Source organism: Mustela nigripes, chromosome 1 (assembly GCF_022355385.1).
Source record: "Mustela nigripes isolate SB6536 chromosome 1, MUSNIG.SB6536, whole genome shotgun sequence".
Lineage (NCBI taxonomy): Eukaryota > Metazoa > Chordata > Mammalia > Carnivora > Mustelidae > Mustela > Mustela nigripes.
The window spans coordinates 109,000,090-109,027,127 of NC_081557.1; the positions used below are offsets into that span (position 1 = coordinate 109,000,090).

Here is a 27,038-nt window from a genome sequence, read left to right on the forward strand (position 1 = left end):
AATTACAAGTTCAGAACCATGGGTTTAGCAACTGGCTGTCTACCTGATAATGTAGAGTGCTCCCTGTTTTACTTTGTGAAATGGGTTCTATGTCTGTTTACATGGTATTGCAGAATCCTAGAGTTGGAAGAGACTTAATTGTTGAAGTTATCTGGTCTTCTGTTTGATGCAGGAACCTCCTCCACAGTATCCCAACAGGTGGTCATCAGCTTGGAACCCATTCTTTGGAATTAAAGCAGACCTTCTGCAAAAGGAGCAGAGTCACTCTATTATAACCTTCCAGATGCAGACTTGGTTTTCTGTATCTGTTACTCGTTACTGGTTATATCTGTTACTGGTTACTGGTTACTGGTTAGACTGAGTCAGGACAGAGTTTTAGTCCTGACCTCAGATTTAATTTACTGTGCAATCCTAGCCAGGTTTCAGCTCCACTGTGCTTCAGTTTGCCCCCTCTGTTAAATGGCAACAATAATAATAATAATATCTTATTTTAATGATGTTAATTGTATCTATCCTAGCTTCTTCACAGATATTGAGGAGCTCAAAAATAATTTATATGAAGACAGTTAAAAAATATAAAATTGTCTTATACTATTCCAATTATTACTTTTTTAGAAGTAAGGTTTATTATTCATTTTTAAATTTTTTTAAAGATTTAATTTATTTGACAGAGAGATACAATAGAGAGGGAATACAAGCAGGGGGAGCAGGAGAGGGAGAAGGAGGCTTCCCGCTGAGCAGGAAGCCTAACACAGGGCTGGATCCCAGGACCCTGGGCTCATGACCTGAGCCAAAGGCAGCCTAATGACTGAGCCACCCATGCACCCCCATTCCAATTATTAATAGCAGACTACCTTGGTGTTATTTAGAATTCAAGGAACAGGAATTAATGCCTGAACAGAGTAGGCACTCATTATTTATATTAGTTCCTGAAGAGCAGAGCTGAAGGATTTAGTTTCTGTGGGCGTTCAGGAGATACTAGGGTTGGAGTTGAAACCTGACTGAGCCATGCGAGAAGGTGTTAGCTGCGGAGTGGAAGGATAAGACAGGAGTGGTGGAACAGAGCCCCCAACTCTGTTCCAGGGCAGAGGCTCAAACTGGCAGCATGCAGCCCCCACTGTCAGCATGTGTCAATATCAGTACAAAGAAACCATCTTCACAAAACACTCACATTGGCAACATTATTTTGGCTGCCACATTTAAAGTCTGGAAGGAAGATTATAAATAACAATCAGACACTAACAGAGAGTGGTTTTGAAGACTAGTTTTGTAGTTCCTTACCTGAGAGATTATTTCTGCACTGACTTTCCCAAGAAGCCTCCTAGCGCCAGAGGCTTTGGGTCTCCCGCTCCTGTAGGTTAGAGGGCTACAGTGTTGACATCTGCTCTGAAGGAAAAGTGAGAGTTTTCGAAATACTTGTATTTCAGCAAACAAGACCATAAACCTCCAGGGACATTTGTTTCTCCGATCATCTTTTCCCTTCTGTTTGTAAGAATCCCAAATCTCTAAGGGCTCATATACTCCCATCCGATTCAGATCTTGGGCATTTTTCTGAGGAGGCCTGGAAATATGTGAGCTAAAATCTTCCAGGCAGATCAAAACCATTGTTAGACTTCACTTGGTTTCCTCTTCCAGGTACTAGATTTCAACGGTAATAGAGGCCAACAAACGTGAAGAGCAGAGAACCACTCTTCCCTCCTAGAGTTCCCAGGAGTTTTAGGGCAGCTGCTTCCTGTCCTGGCAAATCACTTTTCTGGGGAGAAGAGGGCAGCAGAGAGCCCTTCTTCTTGACAGACCTAGGTTTGAAAATAGCAAGACAGTAACAGTTGCTGGACTGGTCCTATCAGCTGGAACCCTTGCTCCCCTGAGGGGCTGAGGTTAGCAGTTTTATTTGTTACTCTGTTGCTGTCCAGCTAGCTGCAGAACAGTCCAGTATTATAAGGACCCTGGCACGTGGGAGCTGAGAGCTCTTCACAGGCACTGTAATTAAAAGGGAGCACAAGTGTGTTGAAAGCCAAACACATTCCTGCCAGGATCCTTTGCCAGGGATGAGAGATTGCATTGTCTGCACTTTGCTACTTCCCTCTGATGGGAGAGTTGGCAGTCTCTGGGTCATAGGGGGTGTGGAACCTTGCAAATGTAACATTTCTGGGAAGCCCAAGGCTCCTAGCTTCTATTTCTAGGTTGTCATGATTTACAGACCAGACTAGAGATGGTTGCTTGATTTTCTTTTCCAAACATTCAGGGTCCTGTAAAGATTCTTGGAATAGTGCATATATTCAAAGTGGTTCCAGAATCTTCTGGCTCTGCCTGGGTGGCTTGGCTGGTGGGAAGTATTCATTTAAAAGTACAAGTGTGGGTTCTTTTCCATGTGAGCCAGTTGGCTTTGCTCTGTTTCATGGCCACGGGCAGCACATCTAGCTCCAATCTGGTAAATTGTCACAGATAAATGAATGCACGTTAAATGCCTCACATAGTACCTAATTTATAGTGGGTATCTAATCCATGTTGGGTCAGTGAAGAAACGCAGATCCATCAGAGAATCATAGAATGTTAATGATAAGAATGACTTTAAAGACCACCTGTGGCATCCCTTTACAATATTATTTGTCAAAGAAAAACACAATGCGGAGTCTCATTTGATGATTTACAGTTAATGTTGGACTTGGCAGTTGGAGGGCAGGGATGGCATCCTCTTGGTCTTGTCCTTCTCTGCTCCCCGTGCCTGGCCCAGCAGCTTCAGAGGTGGTGCTCAGTGATCTTCCTCCCTGAGTGGCCCTTCCCCATGGTTTCCCTGTGCAGCTGTTGCACTGGGTACAAAGGCTATCAAGATTACAGAGTATTGAGTAGAGAACCCTATAATCTAAGAAAGAATTCACTTACAGCGGTCCTTCCTCCCTGGGGAATTGAGCTCCCAGATAGCACTGTGGCCATTTTGGAGCTCAGAAGAGGCCTGTGGCTTAAGAAGGTCCCTGCCGGTGAGCGTCCTGGGGCCACCAGGTGACATGAGAGCATTGATCTTTCCAAGGTGTTAGTTACCAGAGGGCAGAACTGAAGATCAACTTTTCTGATTTTGTTGAGGCTTGAGACTGAGGGACAGTAACTGATGCGTAGTAGAATGGCACTCCTTGGGGTGAGTTGTGGGGGAAAGGCCATCTGATTTCATGAAAACGTTGACTTTATAGGGCAATACAAACGAAACTGAAAATGTTTCCAGAATGTTTCCAGCTACTTGGCAGTGCTCTCGCGAATAGGTAAAAACACTAGACTACAGGGCTGTGGTCTCCGGGACACAGAGAACAGATTGTTTCTTTGGAAAATGGACAGAATCCCAGTGGCACAGACTGGGATCAGAGGGGGAAAACCTGTTCGCTCTAATGCAGAAGAGGAAGAGGCAAGTTCTGGGAAGACTGGGGATCGAGGACACTATCCTATGGAAGGGCCGGACAGACTCTAATCCACCAGGCTGAGTAAGAGTCTACCCGCTTAGCAGGAACCTTGCTCAGGAAGCCCCTAGCCAGGACAGCCCAAACTTGTTCTCCTTTCTTTACAACAGCCCTTTTAGGAATTCCAGTCACCGCGTGGGGGGCGGGGGAGAGGAGGGCGCGTGCGCATGATCTTGATTTCTTGGAAGGATTTGTGGGTTTGCAGGTAGGATGCATATCTTTCCCCACTGGTATGATAGAAAAATGTGAGTCTCACTCGGAGCAGCTGGACATCGCTGTGGCCGGGGCCACCCTGCTCGGCATTTGGGAGGAGGCCTAGCAGAGTGGAGGAGAAGCCCATTATCCGGGAGGCCAGCCTCTGCGTTCTGGAGGCTTGGCGGTATCTGCCGGCTGGTGTTTGCTCCCAGATTTCTCTCCACTTTAAATGAACTCCTTCTACCTCCTGGCTTATTTAAGCTCCCATCCATCCCTACGCCGCCGCAAAGACTGCAGAAGAGAGCTTCTAACCATCTCTGCGAGCTTCTAACCATCTCTGCTCCTTGCGGCACAAAGCAGGTACGTACCCAGCTTCGTCATCGGAATGGGTGAGTTCATATCCGGGCTCTGCTGTTATCTGCATGACTTGAGAAATCACTTAAGCTCTGAGTCTTGGCTTCCTTGTGTGTAAAACAAATAATTATAATGGCAATAATAAACCTCCTCAGGAAGGTATTGTGAGCATTAAATAGGACGATACATACAAACTGTTATTAAACACATAATGAGCAGTTTACAAAGATTACTTTTTATTACCAATTACGTGAAACCCAGGCCACACAGACGGATATTTCATGTGTGATGTCTTGTCCTTCCAGAGAGTATAATTTCCTTGATGTTGAGTATTCTGTCATTCATTCATTCAATAAATGTTTGGTGTGTTTCACACTGTATTTTTAAATAGACTTTAATTTTTTAAACAGTTATATTTTGGGAAAATGGAAAAGATAGTAGAGGTCCTATGTTCCCCTATTATCAATATTTTATATTACTTTAGTCCATCAGTATCAACATTGATGTATCATTAACTGAAGCCTACCTATTTTTTTCAGATTTCCTTAGTATTTACCTAATGTCTTTTCTTTGTTCCAGATCTATCCAGGACAATACATTACATTTAGTCCCCATGTCTCCTTAGACTCCTCTTGGCCATGAGTTTCTCAGACTTTCCCTACTTTTAATGACCTTGCCAGTTCAGAGGTTAACTGACCAGGTATATTGTAGATGCCCTTCTAGGGAAATTTGTCTGCTGTTCGTTCTCGAGAGAGCAGGGTGATGGGTTTTAGGGAGGTGGTAAAGTACCATTTCCTTCATATCATACCCAGGGTACCCACTGTCAATATGACTTAGTACTGTTGATGCTGGCCTAGATCGTGTGCGTGGGATGATGTCTGTCATGTCTCTCCAGTGCAGAGTGACCCCCTGCCCCTTTTCAAACTGCATGTTTTTTGGAAAGAATTCAGTATTTACAGCTCATACTTAAGGAAGACAGAGTTAGGTTCCACTCCCACCCCTTGAGGGTCAAATATCTGAGTGGAATTCTTTTTTTTTTTTAAGATTTTATTTATCTGACAGACAGAGATCACAAGTAGGCAGAGAGCAGGCAGAGAGAGAGGAGGAAGCAGGCTCCCTGCTGAGCAGAGAGCCTGATGCAGGCTCGATCCCAGAACCCCAGGATCATGACCCGAGCTGAAGGCAGAGGCTTTAACCCACTGAGCCACCCAGGCGTCCCTGTGTGGGTTTCTTCTGCTGAGAAGATTTTTTTCTTCTCCCCAGTTTGTTTGTTTGTTTATTTATTTTTTTTTTTTTATTTGCCAGTGAGAAAGGGAGAGAGAGAGGCAGGCAGAAGCACAAGCAGGCTTCCCGCTGAGCAAGGAGCCTGATGCAGGCCTCAATCCCAGGACCCTGGGATCATGACCTGAGCCAGAGGTAGACGCCTAGCACCCAGGGCTCAGTTTATGTATTTATTCAATCATTTATTGTTATTGGTATGAACTCCTGTATGTTTATTTCATATTTTGAGTCACTAATATGCTACTACTTTATTGGTCCAGCTTTGGCCACTGGGAGTTCTTTCAGTCAGATCCTGTGTCCTATTGATGTACCCCTATCATTGTGGGTGTTTTTTCTTTGTTTTAGGGCTCCTTTACTTTCTGGCACTACAGGAGGCTCCAGGCTCATCTGGTATCTCTCCTGTTCCTGTCATAGAATTAGCCATCTCTCCAAGGGCCCTGGTCTCTTTTTATTGGAGAAGGGCATTAGAAACCAAGATCTGGGTGAAGGTGTGCTCATAGTTACTGCAGCGTCGTTTTCTTTAGGCCCTCTCAACTGACATAGCAAAAAAAATGTGTGTACTAACCCATACATATCTAGAATTATTTCCCTTGTTTATGTGCAGGAAGCTAAACACGGATCTTACTGACATTTTCAACTCCAGTGAATTAGTGCCTGAAACATTTCAGTCTCTTCCCTGTGCTACTCTCTGTCCAGGGGGAATTCTTTTTTTTTTTTTCACAGAGACACATAGAGAGAGGGAACACAAGCAGAGGGAGTGGGAGAGGGAGAAGCAGGCTCCCCGCTGAGCACGGAGCCTGATGCAGAACTCAATCCCAGAACCCAGGGATTGTGACCTGAACCAAAGACAGATGCTTAACGACTGAGCTACCCAGCTGCACTTCCATGGGGAATTTCTAATTCCAACAGTGAGAAACCTGGCTCCCACCATGTGCCATTCACTTACTTAATTCACTTATTGTTCAGTTCCTGCCCACATGTAGAGCAGTATCAGAATTTTTGAACTATACCCGCATGGAAGCAACTTTATCAGTAAGAATGCAGTGTCTTTTTTGCAGTTCATTTAAGTTTTTTTTTTTTTTTAAGATTTTATTTATTTATTTAACACAGAGAGAGATCACAGGTAGGCTGAGAAGCAGGCAGAGAGAGAAGGTGAAGCAGGTTTCTCACTGAGCAGAAAGCCCAATATGGGGCTCAATCCCAGGACCCCAAGACCATGACAGAGGCAGAGGCTTAACCCACTGAGCCACCCAGGTGCCCCATCATTTAAGTATTTTTAAATGTATTTTTTTCAACATCTTTATGGTGGTAAAATACAGATAATGTATTTGCCACCTTAATAATTTTTTAAAAAATTATTTATCTATTTGACAGAGACACAGCTAGAGAGGGAACACAAGCAGGGGGAGTAGGAGAAGCAGGCTTCCCATAGAGCAGGGAGCCCGATGCAGGGCTTGATCCCAGCACCCTGGGATCATGAACCTAAGCCAAAGGCAGATGCTTAATGACTGAGCCACCCAGGTACCCCCTCACCTTAATAATTTTTAAGCAGTCAGTTCGGAGGTATTAAGTGTATTCACACCCTTGGGCAACTATCACAACTATCCATCTCCATAACCCTTGTTAACTTGTAAAACTGAAACTCTATACCCTTAAACAGTAAGTCTCCATTCCTCCCTCCCCCAACCCCTGGAAACTGCCATTTTTTCTGTTTCTGTGATTTTAACCATCCTTGTACCTCGTACAAGTGGAACCATACAGCATTTGTCTTTTTGTGACTGGCTTATTTCACTTAGCATTGTGTTCTCAAGGTTCATCTCTCCTGTAGCATGTGCCAGAACTTCCTTCCATTTTTAAGGCAGGATAATATTCCGTTGTATATATATACTACATTTTGCTTATTTATTCACCGATTGCTGGACACTTGTGTTGCTTTCATATTTTAGCTACGGAGAATAGTGCTATTGTGATAATAGCCATTCTAATGGGCAGTACTCATTATTTTTTATTTATATTTTATTTATATTTATTTAAATTTTTATTTATATTTCCATAATAACTAGTGATGTTGAGCATGTGCTTGCTGGCCATTTGCATATTTTATTTGGAAAATTGTCTATTCAAGTCCTTTGCCCATTTTTTAGTTGGGTTGTTTGATTTTTTTGTTGTTGAGTTTTAGGAGGTTGCTTTTTTTTTTTTTTAAACATACTCTAGATAGGTCATTTACAAATATTTTCTTCCATTCTGTGGATTTCCTTTTCACTCTGTTTGTAGCATTCTTCAGTGCACTAATCTTCATGAAGTCTGATTTGTCTATTTTTTCTTTTGTTGCTCAGTCTGACGGGTTAATATGCAAGAAATCCTGGCAAAATCCAATATCCTGAAGATTTTGCCCTATGTTTTCTTCTTAGAGTTTTATAGTTTTAGCTCTTCTATATAGGTCTTTGATTCATATTGAGTTGGTTTTTGTATTTAGTGTTGGGCAAGGGCCAGCTTCATTATTTTCCCTGTGGATATTTAGTTCTCCCAGCATCATTTGTTGAAAAGACCGCCCTTTCCCTATTGAATAGTATTGGAACTCTTGTCAAAAATAATAGGATCTTATATGCAAGGGCTCATTTCTGAGCTCTCTATTGTATTACATTGCTTTGTGTGTCTGTTTTTATGACAGTACTACATTGTTTTGATTACTCAATTTTGTAGTAAATTTTGAAATCAGGAAGTGTGTATCCTACAACTTTGTTATTCTTTTTCAAGATTGTTTTGGCTATGTGTCCTTTGAGATTCCACAGGAATTTGGGGTTAATTTTTTTTTATTTTTGAAGAAATCTTTGTTTGGATTTTGATTGGCATTTCACTGAATCTATAGATCAGTTTGAGTAGTATCAAATACATTTTGACAATGTGAAGTCCTCCAGTTCATGAACAGGAGATGTCTTTCCATTTATCTCTGTCTGTTTTAATTTCTTTCAACATTTTTTTTTGTTTTCATTTACAAGTCTTTTCCTTCCTTGATTAAGTGAATTCCTAAGTATTTTATTCTTTTTGATGCTATTATAAATTGATGGTTTTCTTGATTCCTTTTTCAGGTTGCTTATTGTTAGTGTGTAGAAATCTAACTTTTTGTATATTGGTTTTATATCCTGCTACTTTGCTGAATTCATTTATTAGTTCTAAAAGGTTATGTGTGTGAGTGTGTAACTTTTAGGGTTTTCTACATATAAAGGTTTTCTACATATTTGAGGAGAGAACATTTTACTTCTTCTCATTCAGTGTGGATGCTTTCTTTCCCTTTTTCTTGCTTAATTGCTCTGGCTCAGACTTCCACTACTATGTTGAATACAATTGGCAAAAGCAGGCATTCTTGTCTTGTTCCTGATATTAGAGGAAAAGTTTTCAGTCTTTTTCCACTGAGTGTAATGTTCACTGTGAATTTTTCTTATATGGCCTTTATTATGTTGAGATGGCTCTTCTATTTCTAGTTTTTTGAGTGTTTGGATCATGAAAGGGTACTGAATTTTGTCAAATGCTTTTTCTGCATTAATTGAGATCATCATGTGTGGTTTTTGCCCCTTCACTCTGTAACAATTGGTTGGTTTTTGTATGTTGCATGGTTCTTGCATTCTAGGAATAAATCCTACTTGGTCATGATGTATAATCCTTTTAATATGCTGCTGAATTCAGTTGGCTGATACTTTGTGAGGGATTTTGCATCAGGGTTCATGAAGGATATTGGTCCACAGTTTTCTTTTCTTATGGTGTCTTTGGCTTTGATATTAATGCAATAATGGCCTCGTAGAATAATGTTATGAAGTGTCCCTCCTCTTCAGTTTTTGGGGAAATTTTGAGAAGGATTAGTATTAATCCTTACTGAAATGTTTGGTGGAATTCACAAGTGAAGCCATCAGGTCCACAGCTTTTCTTTGTCAGATTTATGTTTATTGATTCAATCTTCTTCCTAGTTATAGGTCTTTTCAGATTTTCTATTTCTTCACGATTTGTCTTGTTAAGTTTTGTGTTTCTGTGTATTTGTTCATCTAGGTTATCTGATTTGTTAGTATACAATTGTTTATAGAATTCATAATCCTTTTTATTTCTGTAGAATTAGTAGTTGCATTCCTGTTCTCATTTTGACTTTAATAATTTAAGTCTCCTCTCTTCTGGTCAATTCAGGTAAAGATTTGTCAATTTTGTTGATCTTTTTGAGGAACCAACTTTTGATTTCATTGATTTTTTCCAATTGTTTTTCTATTCTCTTTTTATTTATTTTTGTTTTGATCTTGATTATTTCCTCTCCTCTGCTAAGTTTGAGTTTATTTTTTCTTCTTTTTCTAGTTTTTTAAGGTTGTTGACTGGAGATTTTTACATCAAAAATACAAGCATTTATAGCTACAGTTCCATTGCGCCTGCTTTCATTGCCTTCCATGAGCTTTGGTATGTTCTGTCTTGTTTTCATTTGTCTCTAAAGACTTTCTAATTTCTCTTGTGATCCACTGGTTGTTCAAGAGTGTGTTGCTTAATTTCTAAAAATTTGTAAATTTTCCAGTTTTTTTCTGTTCTTGAGTTCCAACCTCATCAGTTGTGATCAGAGAATATACTTTGTGTATTATCTATCTTTTAAAATCTGTTGGGAGGCACCCAGGTGGCTCTGTAGGTTGAAAGTCCAACTTTTGTTTTCTGCTCAGGTCATGATCTCAGGCTCATGATACTGAGCCTTGCCTTTGTCTCTGTGCTCAGCAGGGGGTCTGCTTCTCTCTCTCTCTCTCTCTCTCTCTGCCCCTTCCTCTGCTTGCAATCTCTCTCTCTCTGTCTCTAAACTAAAGAAATCTTAAAAAAAAATCTGTTGAGACTAATTTATGATCTGCACATGGCCTCTTCTGGATAATGTCCCATGTGCATTTGAGAAGACTCTTTATTCTTGCTGGATGGATTGTTCTGTGAATGTCTGTTAAATCTAGTTGGCTTATTGTATTTAGTCCTCTGTTACCTTACTTATCTTCTGTCTGAGCTGTTCCATCCATTATTGAGTGGGGAGTATCAAAATCTCTAACTATTACTGTAGAACTGCATATTTCTCCTTTCAGTTCTGTCCATTTTTGTTTTATGTATGTCATTAGGTGTGTAAATATTTATAATTGTTATACCTTTTCTTCTTGTTCTATTGAAACTTTTATTAATATATAATGTCCTTTGTCTCTTGTTTGCTTTTTGGATTTATTGTGTATTTTGTCTGATATCAGTTTAGCCATGCTCCTATTTATGGTTACTATTTACATGGAATATCTCCATTTTCAATCCATTGTGCCTTTGGCTATAAAGCGAATTTCTTATGAAGAAAATATACTTGGATTATGTCTTTTAATCCATTCTACCGATCTCTGCTTTTGATTGGAGAATTAAATAATTTAATTTAAAATAATTACTAATAGAGAGCAACTTCCCATTTTCATTTTCCTATTTCTTTTCTATATGCCTTGTAGCTTTATGCCTTGCTTCTTCTGAGTTTCATTGATTTTTTGTGTATGTGGGTAGTGAAATAACAATTCCCTTATTTCCTTTTGTGTATATTTTATAAATATTTTTACGTGGCTTACCAGAGGAATTACATTTAACAACCTAAAGTTATAACATTCTAATTTGAATTTATCCTAGCTTAACTTCAGTGACATACAGAAACTCTGCTCCTGGGCACCTGGGTGGTTCAGTTGGTTGGGCAACTCCCTTCGACTTAGGTTATGATCCTGGAGTCCTGGGATCAAGTCCCGCATCGGGCTCCCTACTTGGTGGGGAGTCTCCTTCTCCCTCTGACCTTTCCCCTCTCATGCTCTCTTGCTCTCTCTCTAAAATAAATAAATAAAATCTTTTTTAAAAAACAGCAAAACAAAACTCTGGTCCTTTACAACGTCGTCTGCACCTGCCTTTAACATTGCAGTCTCCACTCATTTCCAAGCTACTTAGGTCAGCACCTTCCTCACCCCTCCTCCTTCGGTGAGTTGTTTCATACATCTATAATACAATTAGAGTCTTGGGGTGCCTGGGTAGCTAAGTGGGTTAAGCCTCTGCCTTTGGCTTAGGTCATGATCTCAGGGTCCTGGGATTGTGATCCAGCAGGGAGCCTGCTTCCCCCTTTCCCTCTGCCTGCCTCTTTGCATACTTGTGATTTCTCTGTCAGGTAGATAAATAAAATCTTTTTTTTAAATTTCTTTTCAGTGTACCAGAATTCATTATTCATGCACCACACCCAGTGTTCCATGCAATTCGTGTCCTCCATAATACCACCACCAGTCTCACCCAACCTCCCCCCCCCCCCCTTTCAAAAGCCTCAGATTGTTTTTTAGAGTCCATAGTCCCTCATGGTTCATCTCCCCCTCCAATTTCCCCCAACTCCCTTCTAAAAAAAATACAGTTAGAGTCTCTCATCGCAGTCTGCATTCCTTCCTGGGGTCCTCTGACCTACTAAGTAATTTTTTTAACCCATACACATTAAGGATCTCTCTTTGTAGTGTGAAGTTCTATGGGTTTTGATAAATCCCTATCATACTCCACCAGTATAGTATCATACAGAACTCTCACTGCCCTAAAAATTCCCACCTATTCATTCTTCTTTCTTTCTTTTGATTCCCTTGAAACTACTGAACTTTTTGATATTTCTATAATTTCGCCTTTTCCAGAATGTCATATTATTGGAACCATACCTTGTGTAGTCTTTTCCTACTGGTCTCTTTCACTTAGCAATATGTATTTAAGTTTCTCCCATATCTTTTCGTGGCTTGATAGCTTGTTTCTTTTTTTTTTTTTTTTTAAAGATTTTATCTATATATTTGACAGACAGAGATCACAAGCAGGCAGAGAGGCAGGCAGAGAGAAAGAGGAGGAAGCAGGCTCCCCACTGAGCAGAAAGCCAGATGCAGGGCTGGATCCCAGGCCGAAGGCAGAGGCCTTAACCCACTGAGACACCCAGGTGCCCCAGCTTGTTTCTTTTTATCATTAAACAATATTCCATTGTATAGTATGAGTATGCTACAGTTTACTTATGCACCTTCTCAAGGACAATTTGGTTACTGCCATTTTTTCACAATTAGGAATCAAGCTGCTGTAAATGTGCAGGTGTTTGTCTGAACATACATTTTCATACCAATTGGGTTAATACTGAGGAGTGCAGTTGCTGGATCACAGAGTAAGACTGCATTTATCCTTGCAAGAAACTACCGTACTGTTTCCCAAAGTAGCTGCGCCATTCTGCATTGCCACCAAGAGTGGATGAGAGTTCCTACCTACTGTTTCAAATCTCTGGCAGCATGTCTGTTTTCTGGATTCTAGCAATTCTAATAGGTGTGTAGTGGTATCTCATTTTAATTCGCAACTCCTTAATGAAAAATGATGCTTACATTTTTTATATGTTTATTTGCCCTCTGTATATCTTTGGTGAGGTGCCTGTTCAAATATTTTATCCATTTTTAAGTTGTTTCCTTATTGATAAATTTTAAGGATTCTTTGTGTATTTTGGATACAAGTCCATTATCAAATATATGATTGAAAATATTTTCTCCAGGTCTGTAGCTTGTCTTTTCAGTCTCTTAGCAATATTTTTCACAGAGCACACATTTTTAAATAAAATCTAACTAATCAATTTTTTCTGTTAGGGGTCATTCTTTTGGTGTTGTATCTAAAATCTTATCTCAACCCCAAGGTCAAATGCATTTTCTCCTATGGTTTCTTTCAGAAGTTTTACAGTATTGCAGTTTGTATTTAGATCTATGATCAGTTTTGAGTTAGGTTTTGTGAAAAGTGTAAGGTCTGTGACTAGATTCCTTTCTTTTATTTTATTTTATCTTATCTGCATATGAACATCTAATCTTTTCAGTATCACTTGTTGAAAAGACAGTTCTCTCTCCACTGGCTTTCCTTTGTTGCTCCTTCATCACAGATCAGCTGACTATGTTTGTGTATGTCTAGTTCTATGATGTCTATACTGTCCCACTGATCTAGGTCTCTATTCTTTTGCCAATGCAACACTATCTCGATTATTTGCAGATTTATGGTAAATCTTGAGGTCAGATAGTATCAGTCCTTCCATTTTGTTCTTGTTCAGGATTGTGTTGGCTATTCTGGGTCTTTTGCCTTAATATTGTATTTCAAACTTTTTGACGAATAAGGCCTAGCTCAGAGACTCATATAATCAGAGGTTCTAAATTAATTGTTCCTTGCTTATCTACCCCTGGGTATAGCTAAAGCCATTTTAAGACTGCTTGAAAAGATTCTACTTTTAAGTTGATTCTACTTTTCTGTCTGAAACTTTTCTAACATTGTGAATTATAATGCAAATGGATAGTTATTATTATTGGGCACCAAAATTCTTCTTAGGGAAAAATATGCCATTTAAAAAAAAAATACATGAAGGCATGAGACAAGGCAACAAAAATTGTGGCAGTATGTCCTCGTTGAAACAAGAAGATTCTCTCTGTTTCCAAGAGGGAGGATCCAGAGAGAGGGAAGGAAAGAGAAAGAGAGGAGGAATTAGCAGGTGAAATGAGATTGCTGTCCACATCTGATAACACAACTAGAAGAAATTCCACAATGTTGTGGGGATTTCAGATGTTTAATTGAAAAATCTTCATTTGTTATGGAATAACACATTTGGTTCCCCACCACCTTGACTCATTTTCAGTGCATCCTACCACACTTAGAAATGCTTTGTGTGAGAGTTGTGTTTTGTTTAGGGATTCAAGAAAGAACTTGCGTTTCATGTCTGTAGTGAATAGACTTAGCACCTGTGGAAACTGAGAATGAAATGAACCCACTAGGAATTAGCGACCATCTTGCTGAAGGTTTGGGTTTTGACAGGGCATGAATGGGACTTTGAGCTCAGCTTATCCGGCTCTCAAGGGGCCGGGAGATCCCAGGTATGCTAACATCTGCATTACACATATTACAGGAAGGATTCCTTTATAGTTCTCAAATGACCCTAGCAGCATTGTTTTCTTTGGTTCTATCAACAGTCATGTGAAGCAATTTTTTTTTTTTTTTTTGGTTTGTGAGAATTTAACGCAACCTACATGAAGCTGGACATTGTGACATATTACTGGGAATCTGCTAGGATGACATCTTTTAGGCAAACTTAATTTTGACACCTTAATTTATTTGAACTTACAGTCATGAGAAGGGTCTAATAGCTTCAAAAATAGAAGCGAAATCATTAAATGTAGACAGATCTTAGAGACCACTGTATAGAGGGAGTCATCAAAGTAAAGGGAAGAGAATGACTTTCTTAAGGGCACCCAGCCTTTGGGAAGTAGAGTCATTCATTGGGTCAATTCAAAGAGGTAGTCTTATGTTACTTGCTAACAGAGTTACTACCGTGGACCACCTCCCCTTCAGTACTCAGAGATCTACTTTGGCATGCAAGAGAACTTACCTAGCTCTTTTCTCTCTTTTTCAAAAGAAATGAAAATAAATGAGGTGGAGGAAAGCCTTCATGGCCATAAAACACTGAACTTCAGCTTTCTCAAAGGTTCTCTCTCTTGTCCAGATTTGGGGAGGCTTTTGTGAATGAGGCATTGGCAAAGAGCAAGGTTGGATTTTTCTCCCAGGCCCAGGGATAGTCAACTGAAAACCAATCAATATAAGTTTCATTTTTGTTTTCTGTATAAATAGTTGGCTTATCTGAAATGACCTTTTCCAAGAGCCAATAGCCATAAATTTTTGCAACTGGACATGTTTAGAAATGCCTCTTAGCTATTTTTGTTGATTTATTTTCTTTGTCTGTATTTGTGCAATCCAGCTTTGGGCATGGAATAGAACGGCCCTGGTTGCTAGTCCTCCACCTCTAATGATATAAGCTCAGGAACCATAGTTCCTCCCCTGTGGGAAAGACCCCATATGGAATGGAATCCCTGGAGTTATAGCTCAGTCTCGGAGAAATGACTATACCTTGGAGAATCATGGTCATGATCCCAGGGTCCCTACTCAGTAGGGGGTTGGCTTCTCCCTCTCTCTCTCTGTCTCATAAATAAATAAAAATCTTTAAAAATAAAAAAGAGAAATATGTTAAGTGACCATTGCATATACTTAATTATAGTATGCAAATTTTATGCATACATTCGATCAGAGTCTACATGTATTCTCAAAAAGAGGAAAGCTGATAATTCTTGATGATTTAATAATGCACAGTGAATTTATTCCACTTTATCCCAGAACTGCCCTGTCAATGAGGCATTATTACCTCCATTTAAAGATGAAGAATCTGACTCATACCAATATCAAATAACTTGCCTAAGGTCATACAGCTAATACAAAGATACAACCAGAGTTACAGGTCAGTCCTAAGGGTAAAATATATGCTACGTTTATTATACCATGCTGCATTTAGAGAAATATAAACAATTATTGGTTTAGGTAAAGGGCTTAGGGTTATGGCATTTTGGTTAAAAATTAAAATTGAAATAAATATGGAGATGTTTTCGTTTCCCTCCATATTCACTGGATTCTTGACGGCTGAGTTTCAGGGAAGAAGAAACATGAGAACTATGATAGAGACAACTCATCACTCCTCCGTCCTTTTGCTTGTAGAACACTGTTACCTTTCTCTGGACATCCACTTCCCAGGAATCAATATACATGCTCTGAAGTCCAAAGTCAGAAGGTTTCCATGAAAGGAATGCGGTCGTTTAAGTCCTGGATGTAGGACAGAGCAATAAAGCAATCAGCGTAGGCAAGGCTAAACTTAGATGAAATTTGGTAATAGGATTTATTTTTTTCTCTTCAAGCCTTTAGCATTCTTTCTCCTCTCTTTTTCAGTGTTACAAGTTCTTTTGGTTGAAATTAATAAATGTATTGAGATGTGAGGGTTGAGAATTCATCAGGTTTAATTCAGTAGTTTTCTCAGGAAGATTCTTTTTTCTTTCTTTTTTTTTTTTTTTTTTTTTTTGAGGGGTGGGTGAAGGGCAGAGGGAGAGAGGTACTTAAGCAGACTCTACGCCCAGCCTGGAGCTTGGTGCGGGGCTCGATCTCATGACCCTGAGATCATGATCTGACCTGAAATCAAGAGTTGGACGCTTTACTGACTGAGCCCCTCAGATGCCCCAGGAAGATTCACATTTTAGCTGGAGATGGGTTCTTGAGGTTCAGGAATGAATCTTGGAGGGTGGAATTTCAGATATCAATTTCAAGCATCAGTCAGAAGATTTCCATTGCCCCTGAAATCACACAAGTGTTTTTTTCCCCTTATGAGATGGGACCAGATTTGACTAATTTTCTCCATCCAATAAAGGAGCAGCTGAAACTCAGAAGAGCTGGGAGATTAGCCCTTACCTCATAGTTAGTAGGTGAACTAGAACCCAATACTTCTCCCTAGAATTGCGGAACCAGAGGGCTGGCAAGGATCTTAGCGTTGCATCACATACATCCATCTTCCTTATGACCTCCTTGCCAAATGGCTGTCACCTCCCCAGTGACGGACAGTCCACGTCAGCCCAGAGATCTTTCAGAAATCGCTGATCTGAGCTCTGTCACTTTGAAGATTCCACCTAGGACAATACAGAAGACATCTAATCGTTCTCCCCTCTTCTCTGGACAGCCTGGCCCTGACTTCCCTCTTCCGGGTTAGATATTCTTAGTTTCCTTAACTCCACATCCTGTGACATTTCAAACCCTTTCATCATTTCAATTGTGCTCTTCTGAACTAGCTACAGTTTACCTCAGTGTAGGGGGCTCAGAACCACACCTAGCACTTGGGTGAAGTCTGGACTCATTCATTCGCTCCTCTACTTAGCAGATATATCCTTGGTCAATGTCGAACTTCTCTCAGCTCAGGACAGAGTAGGGAGCTATGCTGAGCTCCAGTGCCCTGGACACAATATATTTTTGGTTGCTGCCCAAGATCCAATTCATTCTGACTTTTAGGGCTTACAGTCAGCTAGCTTTCTCAAGTCCTTTCCTACAGTGTCCTGTTGTAGCATGCGCCTCATTCTCCACCAAGCTGCTCCTCCATGTGGGAAGCTGGCCCTATTTGTGTGGAAGCCCATGCTGTTACTCTGGGGTGTGTGCCTACACAAGCTTTTATAAAACCTATTTGGGTCATAATGAGAACACCTTTCTTCAGATCTGGGTCCAGGTTTGTTCTTTCGTGATGCCAAAGTTGACATGCTCCCAGTCTGTCTCTGCAATAAAATTTCATCTCTCTAGGACATGAAGCCTTCTCTCCACTCTGGGGTCAATCGGGAGCCAACGAGAGGGGTGAAAAGCTCACGCATGCAGGATGTTGCTTCCACAGGCCGCGGTGAACTACCCGCCCAGCCCCTCCCCCCGCCGCCACCTCCCACTCTTTGCCATCCCTCCCTCCCCACTTCTCCTTTGCTTTTCACTGGCCATTGACCTGGCTCAGAAGGAGAAAAGCGACAGCTCAGCAACAGGGCACACAATTTAAGTCAAGGTCTAAAAGACATTTCTAGAGTTGGAATTCTGGAAATAAGAGGCTGCAGCACTTTCACAGCAGAACCACTGGAGTCCGTCTTGTGTCTTTGCTCACGCTCACCATCAGCCCTTCCCCGCTCCTGTTCCCTTTTCTATCTGAAGGGTTCCTTCCGATGGAATTTCTTGATGCATTTTACACATTGACAACCAGTCTCACCTACCTATTAATAAAATTCAACCAATTTTATTGTTGAAGGAGAGACAAAAGTCAAGTCTGCGGCCTCCGTGACTGTCTGACTTCTTTCATCCCACTCAGAAGCCTCTCCTGCTGCCATCTCAGTGATGCCAGGTCTTGTCGCAGGAAGCTGTGGTCCCTGCAAGTACAGCTCTGTGGGAGCCAAATGAGTGCCTCTCCTTTGCCCATGGCAATCATCTGGACCCACTCATACCTCACTTTGCAAGTCACGGAACCGCACGGATGAGCCTTTGATGAGTCAGATCTTCCTCAAAAGGGAAAAAAAAATCATCGAGGATCTAAGTATAAACAAACCTTCGGCATGGAGTGAGGGAGAGATTCCAAACTTTTCCATGAGGGAGTGACATCTCTTCCCCATCCCCCCAAGTTCATGTTCTGCATATTCCCTGCATTCTTCTCCATAAAAGAACTCGGCAGAGCGAGCTCATTTCCCATCTCCCGTTTTCAGATGTTTAGGTCAAGTTTAAGCTCTCCTGGCTTGGAGCTGGAGTTCTGACGCCAGCTGTGCATTTATGGCACACAAAGTCAAAAGCCGTGTTGTTGCAAGGCATGTCCCTTCCCTCATCCTTGAACCATCCTCCACCTTATCCATCTCGGCACACACACTTTTTAAAAAAAAAGCTTAATATTACCAGTTTGGCAGAAGGAAGTGTAAATGTTATGTCAGCATTAAGACACGACTTAATCCTAATAGATGGGTTATCAGGGAAGTGTGACACGAGCTGACAGATGTTACATGACACCCAGAGTTCCCTGCGGCCCACAAATAAGGCTGTGTGCTTCCAGGACAGGGAAAGTCTCCTGGGCAAGAGGTGAGGCTGGAATTTTTTCTTTCCTGTCTTCCATGCGAGGTCAGAGCGTGCTGTCAGGCTGGGTGGACCTGGGCCCAGATGGGTGATAAGTGCTCACGGATTGCCAGGTGACCCAAACACCTTCGGCTTTGAGTGAGGGATTAACTGGAACGAGCTGGGCTTTCCCGGATTATTGAGGGCCTTTTGATAATGTCAGAAATTCCAAGAGGAGGAGGTTTCAGAAGAGAGTAAGAAAATGCTGAACATCTGTTTTCTATAAAGAGAAAAGAACAAGGAAACAAACAAACAAACAAACCATACTTCCCCTCCTGGCTGCCTCCTTCAGGCAGCTCTCTGTCACCCCAGCACCTGTGAGGCCTAGGAGGCGATCTGGCTGAAAAGAAGCTAAGTAAGTGGTTTGTAACCTCGGACATTGGTGCTCAGAAACACTGATGCTGAGCCCTACTTCCTGAGATTACAGTGCAACTGGGGTGAAGTAGGGCTGGACCATTGGTATTTTTATAAAGACTCCCAGGATGTTCTATCATGCAGCCAATGCTGACAGCCACGGGCCCAGGAGCAGGTGTGACTGAGACCCAGAGGATATTGCTGTTTGAGACTCAGTGCTGCCTTCAGAAGAGCAAAGTCGCGTTTACTTCCCAGGGGCCACCAAGGATCCTTACGCCTTTAAAAAACTTCTAGAAGTTTCTTTAGTTATTCCAAGGGGAAAACGGGACTTTCTCCCATGTCATCCCTCCTCTGTACCTCATGAACTCCCCAGTAAGGGCTATGCCTGTCCCTGGATTGGCTGGGAACAGGTGGTACCTTCCCAGTTAGAAGGGGACATGGAGGGATCTATCCCAAATCTCTCTTGAACCCCATCTCAGGCTCAGGAAATAAATCAAGGCGGCATCTGGAGCCTTTGCAGTGGTGAGAGGAGGACACGGTATGGAAACTGAGATTCTTCTGCTTTTCCTCACAGACTTTTGATGGGGTCGTCTGTCTGGGAAAGTTTGCCTGAAGGCCAAGTCTGACTAAACTAGGAGCTCTTCATGTCCGGGGACTATCGTTCCTGCCCCCTTCTTGGGCAGTAAATAACTCTCGGCTTTGAAAAACAAGCCCTGGTGACACACTGGTGATGGCTGTGGGAGAAGCAGAGTCCAGATGCCTCCATGGAGAACTCGGTGCTTCTCGGCCTTGTCTGAACCTTTTGACTGGGATTTCCTCATTGCAAAGAGTGGTGGTCACTCTGGCCCTGAGAGTGACCAAAAAAAGTTTCCCATGTCCCACGTGAATTCCAGAGTGCTCCACCGAGCCCCCAATTTCCGAGAGGTGCACCCCCATAGCTGCTGGGAATATTGATACCGGTGTCTCTCAGCAGCCAGCGTGATACCCGGCAAGGAACTGCCGTGTCCAGGATTACGCCATGTTCAGGAAGTAGCTGATGCTGGGATCCACGGGCCCGTGCTCTTGCCTCAATCCGGACACACTCACTTTGGAGCTTCTTAAGGATGAGGGGCACCTGGGGAGGCTCAGTTGGTTGAGCCACCGACTCTTGGTGTGGCCCAAGTCATGATCTCAGGATCATGAGATCCAGCCAGGCATGGGGCTCTGAGCTCAGCAACGAGTCTGTCCGGGATTCTTTCCCTCCCTCACGGCCTCTCCCCCGTCTCACACGTGCGCCAGTGCGTGCTCTCACGTACTCTCTCATACTCTCTCTCAAATAAATAAACTCTTTAAAATTAAAAAATATACATATTGGCTGAGGCCTCAGTTGCACCTGCATCGGGGGTCAGCTTCCTCTCTCCGCCGTCCTCACTTCCTCTGGGGTTGGGAATCTGAGTGCATTCTCAGTGAACCTTCTGCCTACAGCTCTCCATCACAGGGACCCCAGCTAAATGACTTTCTCTTTACTGGTCCCTCGGAGGCCAGCTTTAGGGTGTGTCATCCGAGCAGCACCCTGGAAGGACGACGTGCTCTGTCATTAAAGGGACACGTTTTTGTCAGGTGTAGATCTCTCACGTTCATTTCCCCTTCTGACAGGTCCGGCCTTCCTAAGGAGGCCCTGGGAGGACCAAAGGGACCACCAGGGGCAAAGCTAGTGACGCTAGCAATCTGCACCTGAAGGAACTTAAGAGAGAGATGGCCCAGGAATTCCAGCTACCACAAACATGTGGCATGCTCGGGAGAGTTTCTATAAGCCGACGGGTGTGAGATTAGTAGAGATACTGAGGGAAAGTTGGAAAAGCGACAAAGAGGAGGCAGGGAAGTGTCTCTAGAGATGAGACATTTTTGTGTAATTTCCTGGATTAGTTACTTTTAATGGTTAAAAAAAGAAATCCACATCTGTTAATTTACTGCGAGAGCCCTTTGTAATTTGAGAGCTAATGGCCTTCCAGGGGAGGGGAGGATGGTTATGGATTGGTGCAAAGAGTTAAATCTCATGATGTGAACATGCTAGGGGAGGCCCCACCTGTGTGTACAATGTACTTAAAGGATTAGAGCAAACTTTGAAATTATGATATGTTTTACCTCGAGTAAGCACCTTACTCTTTAAGCTTCTATTTCCTTGAAGGATTGAGGGGGGCACCAATTCTCTCAGGTAATCAGGTGCATGAGACACCCTGCTTGTGGGATTTAATGAGGGTTTAAGTGCAGGCAGATGAAGGATGTGTTTTATATATATACATATATATATAAATATATTTTTAAAGATTTTATTTATTTGAGAGAGAGTGTGTCAGCATAAGCCAGGGGAGAGGCAGAGGAGAGAGAAAGGGAGGAATAGACTCTCCACTGAGCAGGGAGCCCAATGTGGGGCCTGATCCCAAGCCCCCCGGGGTTAATGACCTGAGCTGAAGGCAGACGGTTAACCGACTGAGCCACTGAGGCGCCCCTATGTATTTTTTTTTAAACCCATTTTCAATACTTGGTGAACCCAATTCAAAGGTGTTACTTCCAAGAGGTCTTTCCGCCCTGAAGGAAGGTGACATTTCCAGGGAGATGCACGCACCAGAGGACCAGGGGAGGGTTGCAGTGGGAGGGGCTGGTGGGAGATGGAACAAAATTTTATTTTTTCAAATATTTTTAAAGATTTGAGAGGAAGAGAGAGCGCTTATAAGTGGGGGACGGGGAAGAGGGAGAGAATCTTCAAGCCCCACTTGGGGCTCAATTTCATGACCGCCACAAAATCGTGACCTGGGCAGAAAGGGAGAGTCAGAAATTTAGCCGACGGAGCCACCCAGGTGCCCCAGAAAGGGGAATTTTAGAAGAAGTATTGCTGTGCTCTCCATGTTCCCGTCAGGATCTTCCAGAAATACAGGAAAATACCTGATGTTCTCTATTTAAAAACAAAAGGGCAGGAGCTGGAGATGATTTTTAAACTGAAGGCAGAAAGTACTTTCCTTTGCACAGATTTACCAGGAATGGGGGGTGGGGGGTGGAGGGGCGATGCTTTTACAAAAGAATAACCATCGTTGGGCACTGGGTAAGCTGCTTCTTTTGACTATCTGGTCTCCTTAGATTCGAGTCAGGCAGGCTGAGGGAGGGAGAACATGGTAACCAGAAATAGGTAAGCTCAAAAGCATGCAGCTTTTAAGAAACAAAAACCCATACGCAAAGGTGTCTAATAAAGTCACAGTGCTTTATTTTTAAAACACTCATACATTGCCAAAAATACTTACAAAAATAAAGTTTGATTGAGGTTCATTACTAAACTTCAAGTCACAGGTTTTCACGTTACAGACTGGAGCAGAGTTTGCTAGGCAGGTGGAGAACCCAGACTGAATTATGGAATGGAAAGAGGCTGTCTGGGGTGAGGTGGTTGGGGCACCCTCTAGTTCACCTATCAGATACCCAGACACCAGTTCTTCCAGTGCTGTTCTAACGGTTCGGAGATGGGGGAGTAATGAGCTCCAATGGAGTAAGAGCAAGATGGATTCATGGACCAGTTTTAAACACAGACTTTTTTTTTTTTTTTTTTTTTTTGCAACACAATACACACATCACAGTAAAATGTTTAATACTTGCAGAATGGCAGGTGGCAAGACTTAAATCGAGAGGGTGGGTGAGAAAGGGTACTGAGTGGGGAGTGGGCACTGAATTCTTCTCTTCAAAGCTTTGTGACAGGAGCAAGCGATCTAGGCCAGTCTGCCGTTAGCACCCCTGGTGTTGTCAGCAGCTGAGTGTCTAACAGTATTTCCATGGGGAGCCCAAGAAGGAGAAAATGGGGTGAAACGGGCCAACTTTCTATCAACTCTGGCAGTTCTGCCACCAACAGTAAATCGCCCCTTTTAATAGGAGGAAATTGAAAGGTTTCTCACTAAACAGAATTAAGTAGTGGGATCAAGAGATTTCCAGGCTTTGGGGTACCCTCATTAGTAACCGGCTTCTTCTGCTCTGATGTCTGCCCTCCGCTGGGTCACCTTTGACAGTCAGATAGAAACAGAAGCGTGGCCAGATTTCTCCTTTGCCCTCCTCTCATTGTCGTTGAAGTCATAAGGTGACTCATTTGGGGGACCCATTTTTTATGAGCATTAAATACAGCTCCCAAAGTGTTTTCATTTGTTTGGTGATGGATGCGACAGTAATGTGTTTTGAAAAGGGTTTCCTTTTCCCTAACCCCTGCTGGCCAAGGGCTATCAGCCCCCTCATCAGCTTGCAGCCAGAACCCAGCTCCCCCAGGCCCCGACTGCCTTTTCTTTCTGCCCTGACCACAAACCCCGCATTTCCACTGGACAGCTCGTGGTGCCCGACTCTTTTTTCGCCCTGTATTCTCCGTGTGTGAAAGCCCAATACCTCTTAAAACTCCTCAGCCTGCAGGGATCCCAGAGGGTTGTCTGACTTTGAACTGTAACAACAGAGCCTCCGAAAGTCTTATAAAAGCAGTGGTGACCTTTTCGAGCTGTCAAATCTTTAAATAGGATTTGGGATTTAATGTACGTTTTTAAAGAAAAAAATATATAAGAATTGCTAGCTTAGAAAAAAAAAAAAGTCTTTTAGCCAAGTCAGAATCTTCCCCCTACCCTACTTTTTTTTTCCCCCCTTTAACTCATGAGAGATTCGGGGGTGGGGGGAGAAAACAAAACAAAACAAAACAAAAAAACCCAGATCTCAGGCTAAATAAGGAAGGCACATGTTAGGTGCAGCCAGACTAAAAGTCTGAGTTGAAAAGAAGCCCTTCGGTGGGTGACTGTTGTGAAAAAGGACAAAAAAAAATAAAAGGACGGAAGGCAGGAGCTTATAGGAGAGAAGCATGTGATCTGTCACGATTGAGTATGAATTATAGCCTGAAAACTCCAGCAAACTACTCATTCCAATTCTCAGGCCCAGGGCAAAAATGTCCAGAGGAAGCTTTTTTACCTTTATTAACAAAAATCACGTGTCACCCCCCAACCGCCCAGCCGCAATGCAGAGGCTCCTCAGGCCGTTCTCTGACACCCAGAGAGTCTTCTGTCCCGGGCCCACCTAATGCAGTACAACTTGTTTATACAGTTTGCCCCAGAACCGCAGTGAGTGCTTCTCGTTCTGCTTGGGCCACCCTGTAAATACTTAGGTTGGTGCGTTTTTTAAAAAGGAAGAAGCAGCTCACGTTTTCATCTCCTACCCATCCCCATCTCCCATGCCAGTCTGTGCCTAACAGACAGGCTTCCCTGGGACAGCCTCTGTCTTATGGGGACAGAGAGGAACCCCAATCGCATTTCAAGGCCCGTGAAAGGTTTGTGAAGTGAAGTGTAATTCGGGAGGGAAGACCCTTGTCTTGGCCATCCTTTTCCCCCTCAGGTTTGCACTTTCAGGGTCAATGTTCAGCGACGCAAGAGGTGGAGTAGAATCAGCATCCTTAGGGGTGATGATAACAACACACACAAAACCACAGAAGTGCTAGTAACAGTGCTTGATTTTATCCCTCCCCACTTGGCAGAGGTCTCTAAGAGCAAACAAAGTGCCATATCATGTGTGATATGGGGGATATATTTGGGTATTATTCGCTATCGTAGATCTTTCATTGGCTCACCAGGGAAGAATCAGGGGTGTCCATGCAAGCCTCCGGCGGGGTCAGTATGCACGCCTCTCGCTTCTCAGGCTCCCTGAGCCTGGCTGGCCTTTTGCTCTCCAGAGATGCGACTCAGGGAAGGCAGTGTCTGACCACTCAGGATTGTCATCTGCGCTGGCGTTACCAGAAAGGTGGGTTCCAGCCCCCCAAGCAGTACAGGTAGGGGTAGTAAGGGTAGCTGTTATGCATGGAGATGAGGGAGGCCTGGGGTAAGCCCTCCTCTTTCAGGGCCGGCAGGGAGGTGTGCTTCTCCAGGTCTCCCAGGTCCGAGGTGAGCTGCTTTCGCTTGGTCTTATAGCGTCTGTTCTGGAACCATATTTTCACTTGGGTCTCAGTGAGCTTGAGGTTCTTGGCCAGGTGGGCCCTTTCAGGGGCTGACAGGTACTTCTGGTGGCTGAACTTCTTCTCTAACTCGATGACCTGAGTGTGGGAGAAGGCAGCACGGGAGCGCTTCTGTGGCTGTTTTGAGGTTTGCGGAAGGCTTGGTAAGGAGTCTGCGCTGTTTTCAGAGTCCAACAGATAAGTCTCCAAGTGTCTATCTGGAAAGTAGAAGGAGGAGGGATGGGAAGGAAAAGGTTACATGTTAGAGGGAAGAGAACAGAATTCAAGCCACCCTTATCTCTTCAGTGAGTGAACAAACAGTCCACTGTCATCTTGGATACATTTCACTTTTTTCACATGACTAAGGAACTCTCCTGAGTGGGGAGTGAGTGAATATGTATATTATGTATTAGTTTTCTAACGGTCATCAAGAACCCAAAGTTAGAAGCTTCTAGTGGTAGCGCTTCCTGCCATATCGTCCAGGAGAATTCACTAGGGTCCTGGATGTGTGTGCGTTGAGAAGAGGTGGCAGAAGTGAAGCCAGAAGAGAAGCCAGGCAGGGAAGACACAGAAATCAGGCTGCTGGTAAAGCAGGACCCAAAGGCCTGCGCATTAACTTTTGGATGTCGGGAGAGGGTTTTTGTTATAAGAAAGGCGGTGCAGGCAAAGGGCAAGTTCCTTTTCTGGCTTTAGGCCCCCTTTTTTTCTAAACACACCGTTAGGACACCTCATCCGAAGTGACAGGACAAGGAAAGAAATCTGCTCTAAACGTTCTAACGGTGTTCTATTTCCTGAAGGCCGCAGGGACCTTCAGAATGCAGTTTTACTGCCCGTGGAGTTGGGAAGCCAAGGGAGTCTTCCCTTGTCAAACCCTGATCAGTTACTTGTTACAGATGTAACTGTAACTGCGAAGAGGTTGCGCGGGGCGGGCGCGGATCGAGGGTCCCGCGGGGGCTGGGAGCGCGGGGCGGGGTCTTCACCTGGGACGCTGGGGCTCGGGGCGCCGGGTGTGCGCTCACTCTGGAGCCTCGGGAGCCAGAGCCCGCGGAACAGAGAGCTCTGTGCCCGGCGAGTCCAGCCCAGGTACAAATCCTGCGCCACCCTTACGGCGGGGCTCAGTTTTGATTTCCGAGGCGCACCCGCGGCAGGAGGAGGTGAGGTCCCTTGGCCTGTCGCCGCGGGGCCCCGCATCCCTGCAGCCGGAGCTCCGCGACCTGGCGCCGGTGCAGCCCGCAAGCCGGCCCGCCCCTCCTCTGAGACCGCACCCTGGCCCAGCCCGGCCGCCGCAGCCTCGCCGCCGGCTCACCTGGCTCACCCTCCGCGTGCGCGTCGGCCTCCTGCGCTGCGCGGGGCTGGGCGCTCCACTCGTCCTCGGGCGCCCCGGCGCCGCCTCTTCCTCGCTCCGGCTCCGGCTCCTGGTGTCGCGGCGGGTCCGGCTGGCGCGGGGGCTGCGGGCTGCTCGTGTGGCCGCCGCGCCTCTCCGCGCTGTCCCGCAGAATGTCCTGGATGAGGAAGGAGGTGAGCGGCTTGGGCTGGATGGCCGCCCCCGCCTCTCCGGGCCGCGGCGCGGGAGCCCTGAGCATCCCCTCGGCTCGGCTGCAGGCAGGCGGCGTCAGCTACGTCCTCGGCGTCTGCACCACTTTCACTTTCCGCCGCCCGGCGCACTTATAGCCCTGGGGAGCGCGCCGCGCCGCCCTCCCATTGGCCGCGGGAACCGGGCGCGCCGCCGATTGGCCGCCAGCGCTCCAGGTGAGGGGGGGGTGGAAAGGGGAGTCCTTCGCACCGTCTCGGTCACCTCTTCTCTGAAGGATTCCTCCCTAAATTCCAGCTCCGACCCACGACGGAAGTTTAGACCCTCTGGGGAATAATGATGCAGAAGAGAGATACTCCGTTTAGCTCGCGTAGATTGTTACAGCGCCTTTGCTCACAAA

At 43.9% G+C, this 27,038-nt stretch overlaps 1 protein-coding gene across 1 annotated transcript; it reads right to left on the reverse strand.

The window, feature by feature from the left end:
- Positions 1-23,851: 23,851 nt before the first annotated feature.
- Positions 23,852-26,731, reverse strand: NKX3-1 (NK3 homeobox 1). Its single transcript, XM_059393063.1, has 2 exons — positions 26,414-26,731; positions 23,852-25,325 (listed from the first exon to the last, which is right to left on the reverse strand). The coding sequence occupies exons 1-2, from the start codon at positions 26,688-26,690 to the stop codon at positions 24,907-24,909; spliced, it is 696 nt and encodes a 231-aa protein (XP_059249046.1). The 5' UTR covers positions 26,691-26,731; the 3' UTR covers positions 23,852-24,906.
- Positions 26,732-27,038: the final 307 nt, after the last annotated feature.

What these genes read in the sequence shown, in the direction of transcription:
- NKX3-1 (XM_059393063.1), bottom strand. Translation starts at nt 26,690, where the DNA reads ATGCTCAGGGCTCCCGCGCCGCGGCCCGGAGAGGCGGGGGCGGCCATC. An exon ending in GCACGCGGAGGGTGAGCCAG is followed by an intron (nt 25,326 to 26,413) that starts GTGAGCCGGCGG and finishes TCTACTTTCCAG; the next exon opens with ATAGACACTTGGAGACTTAT.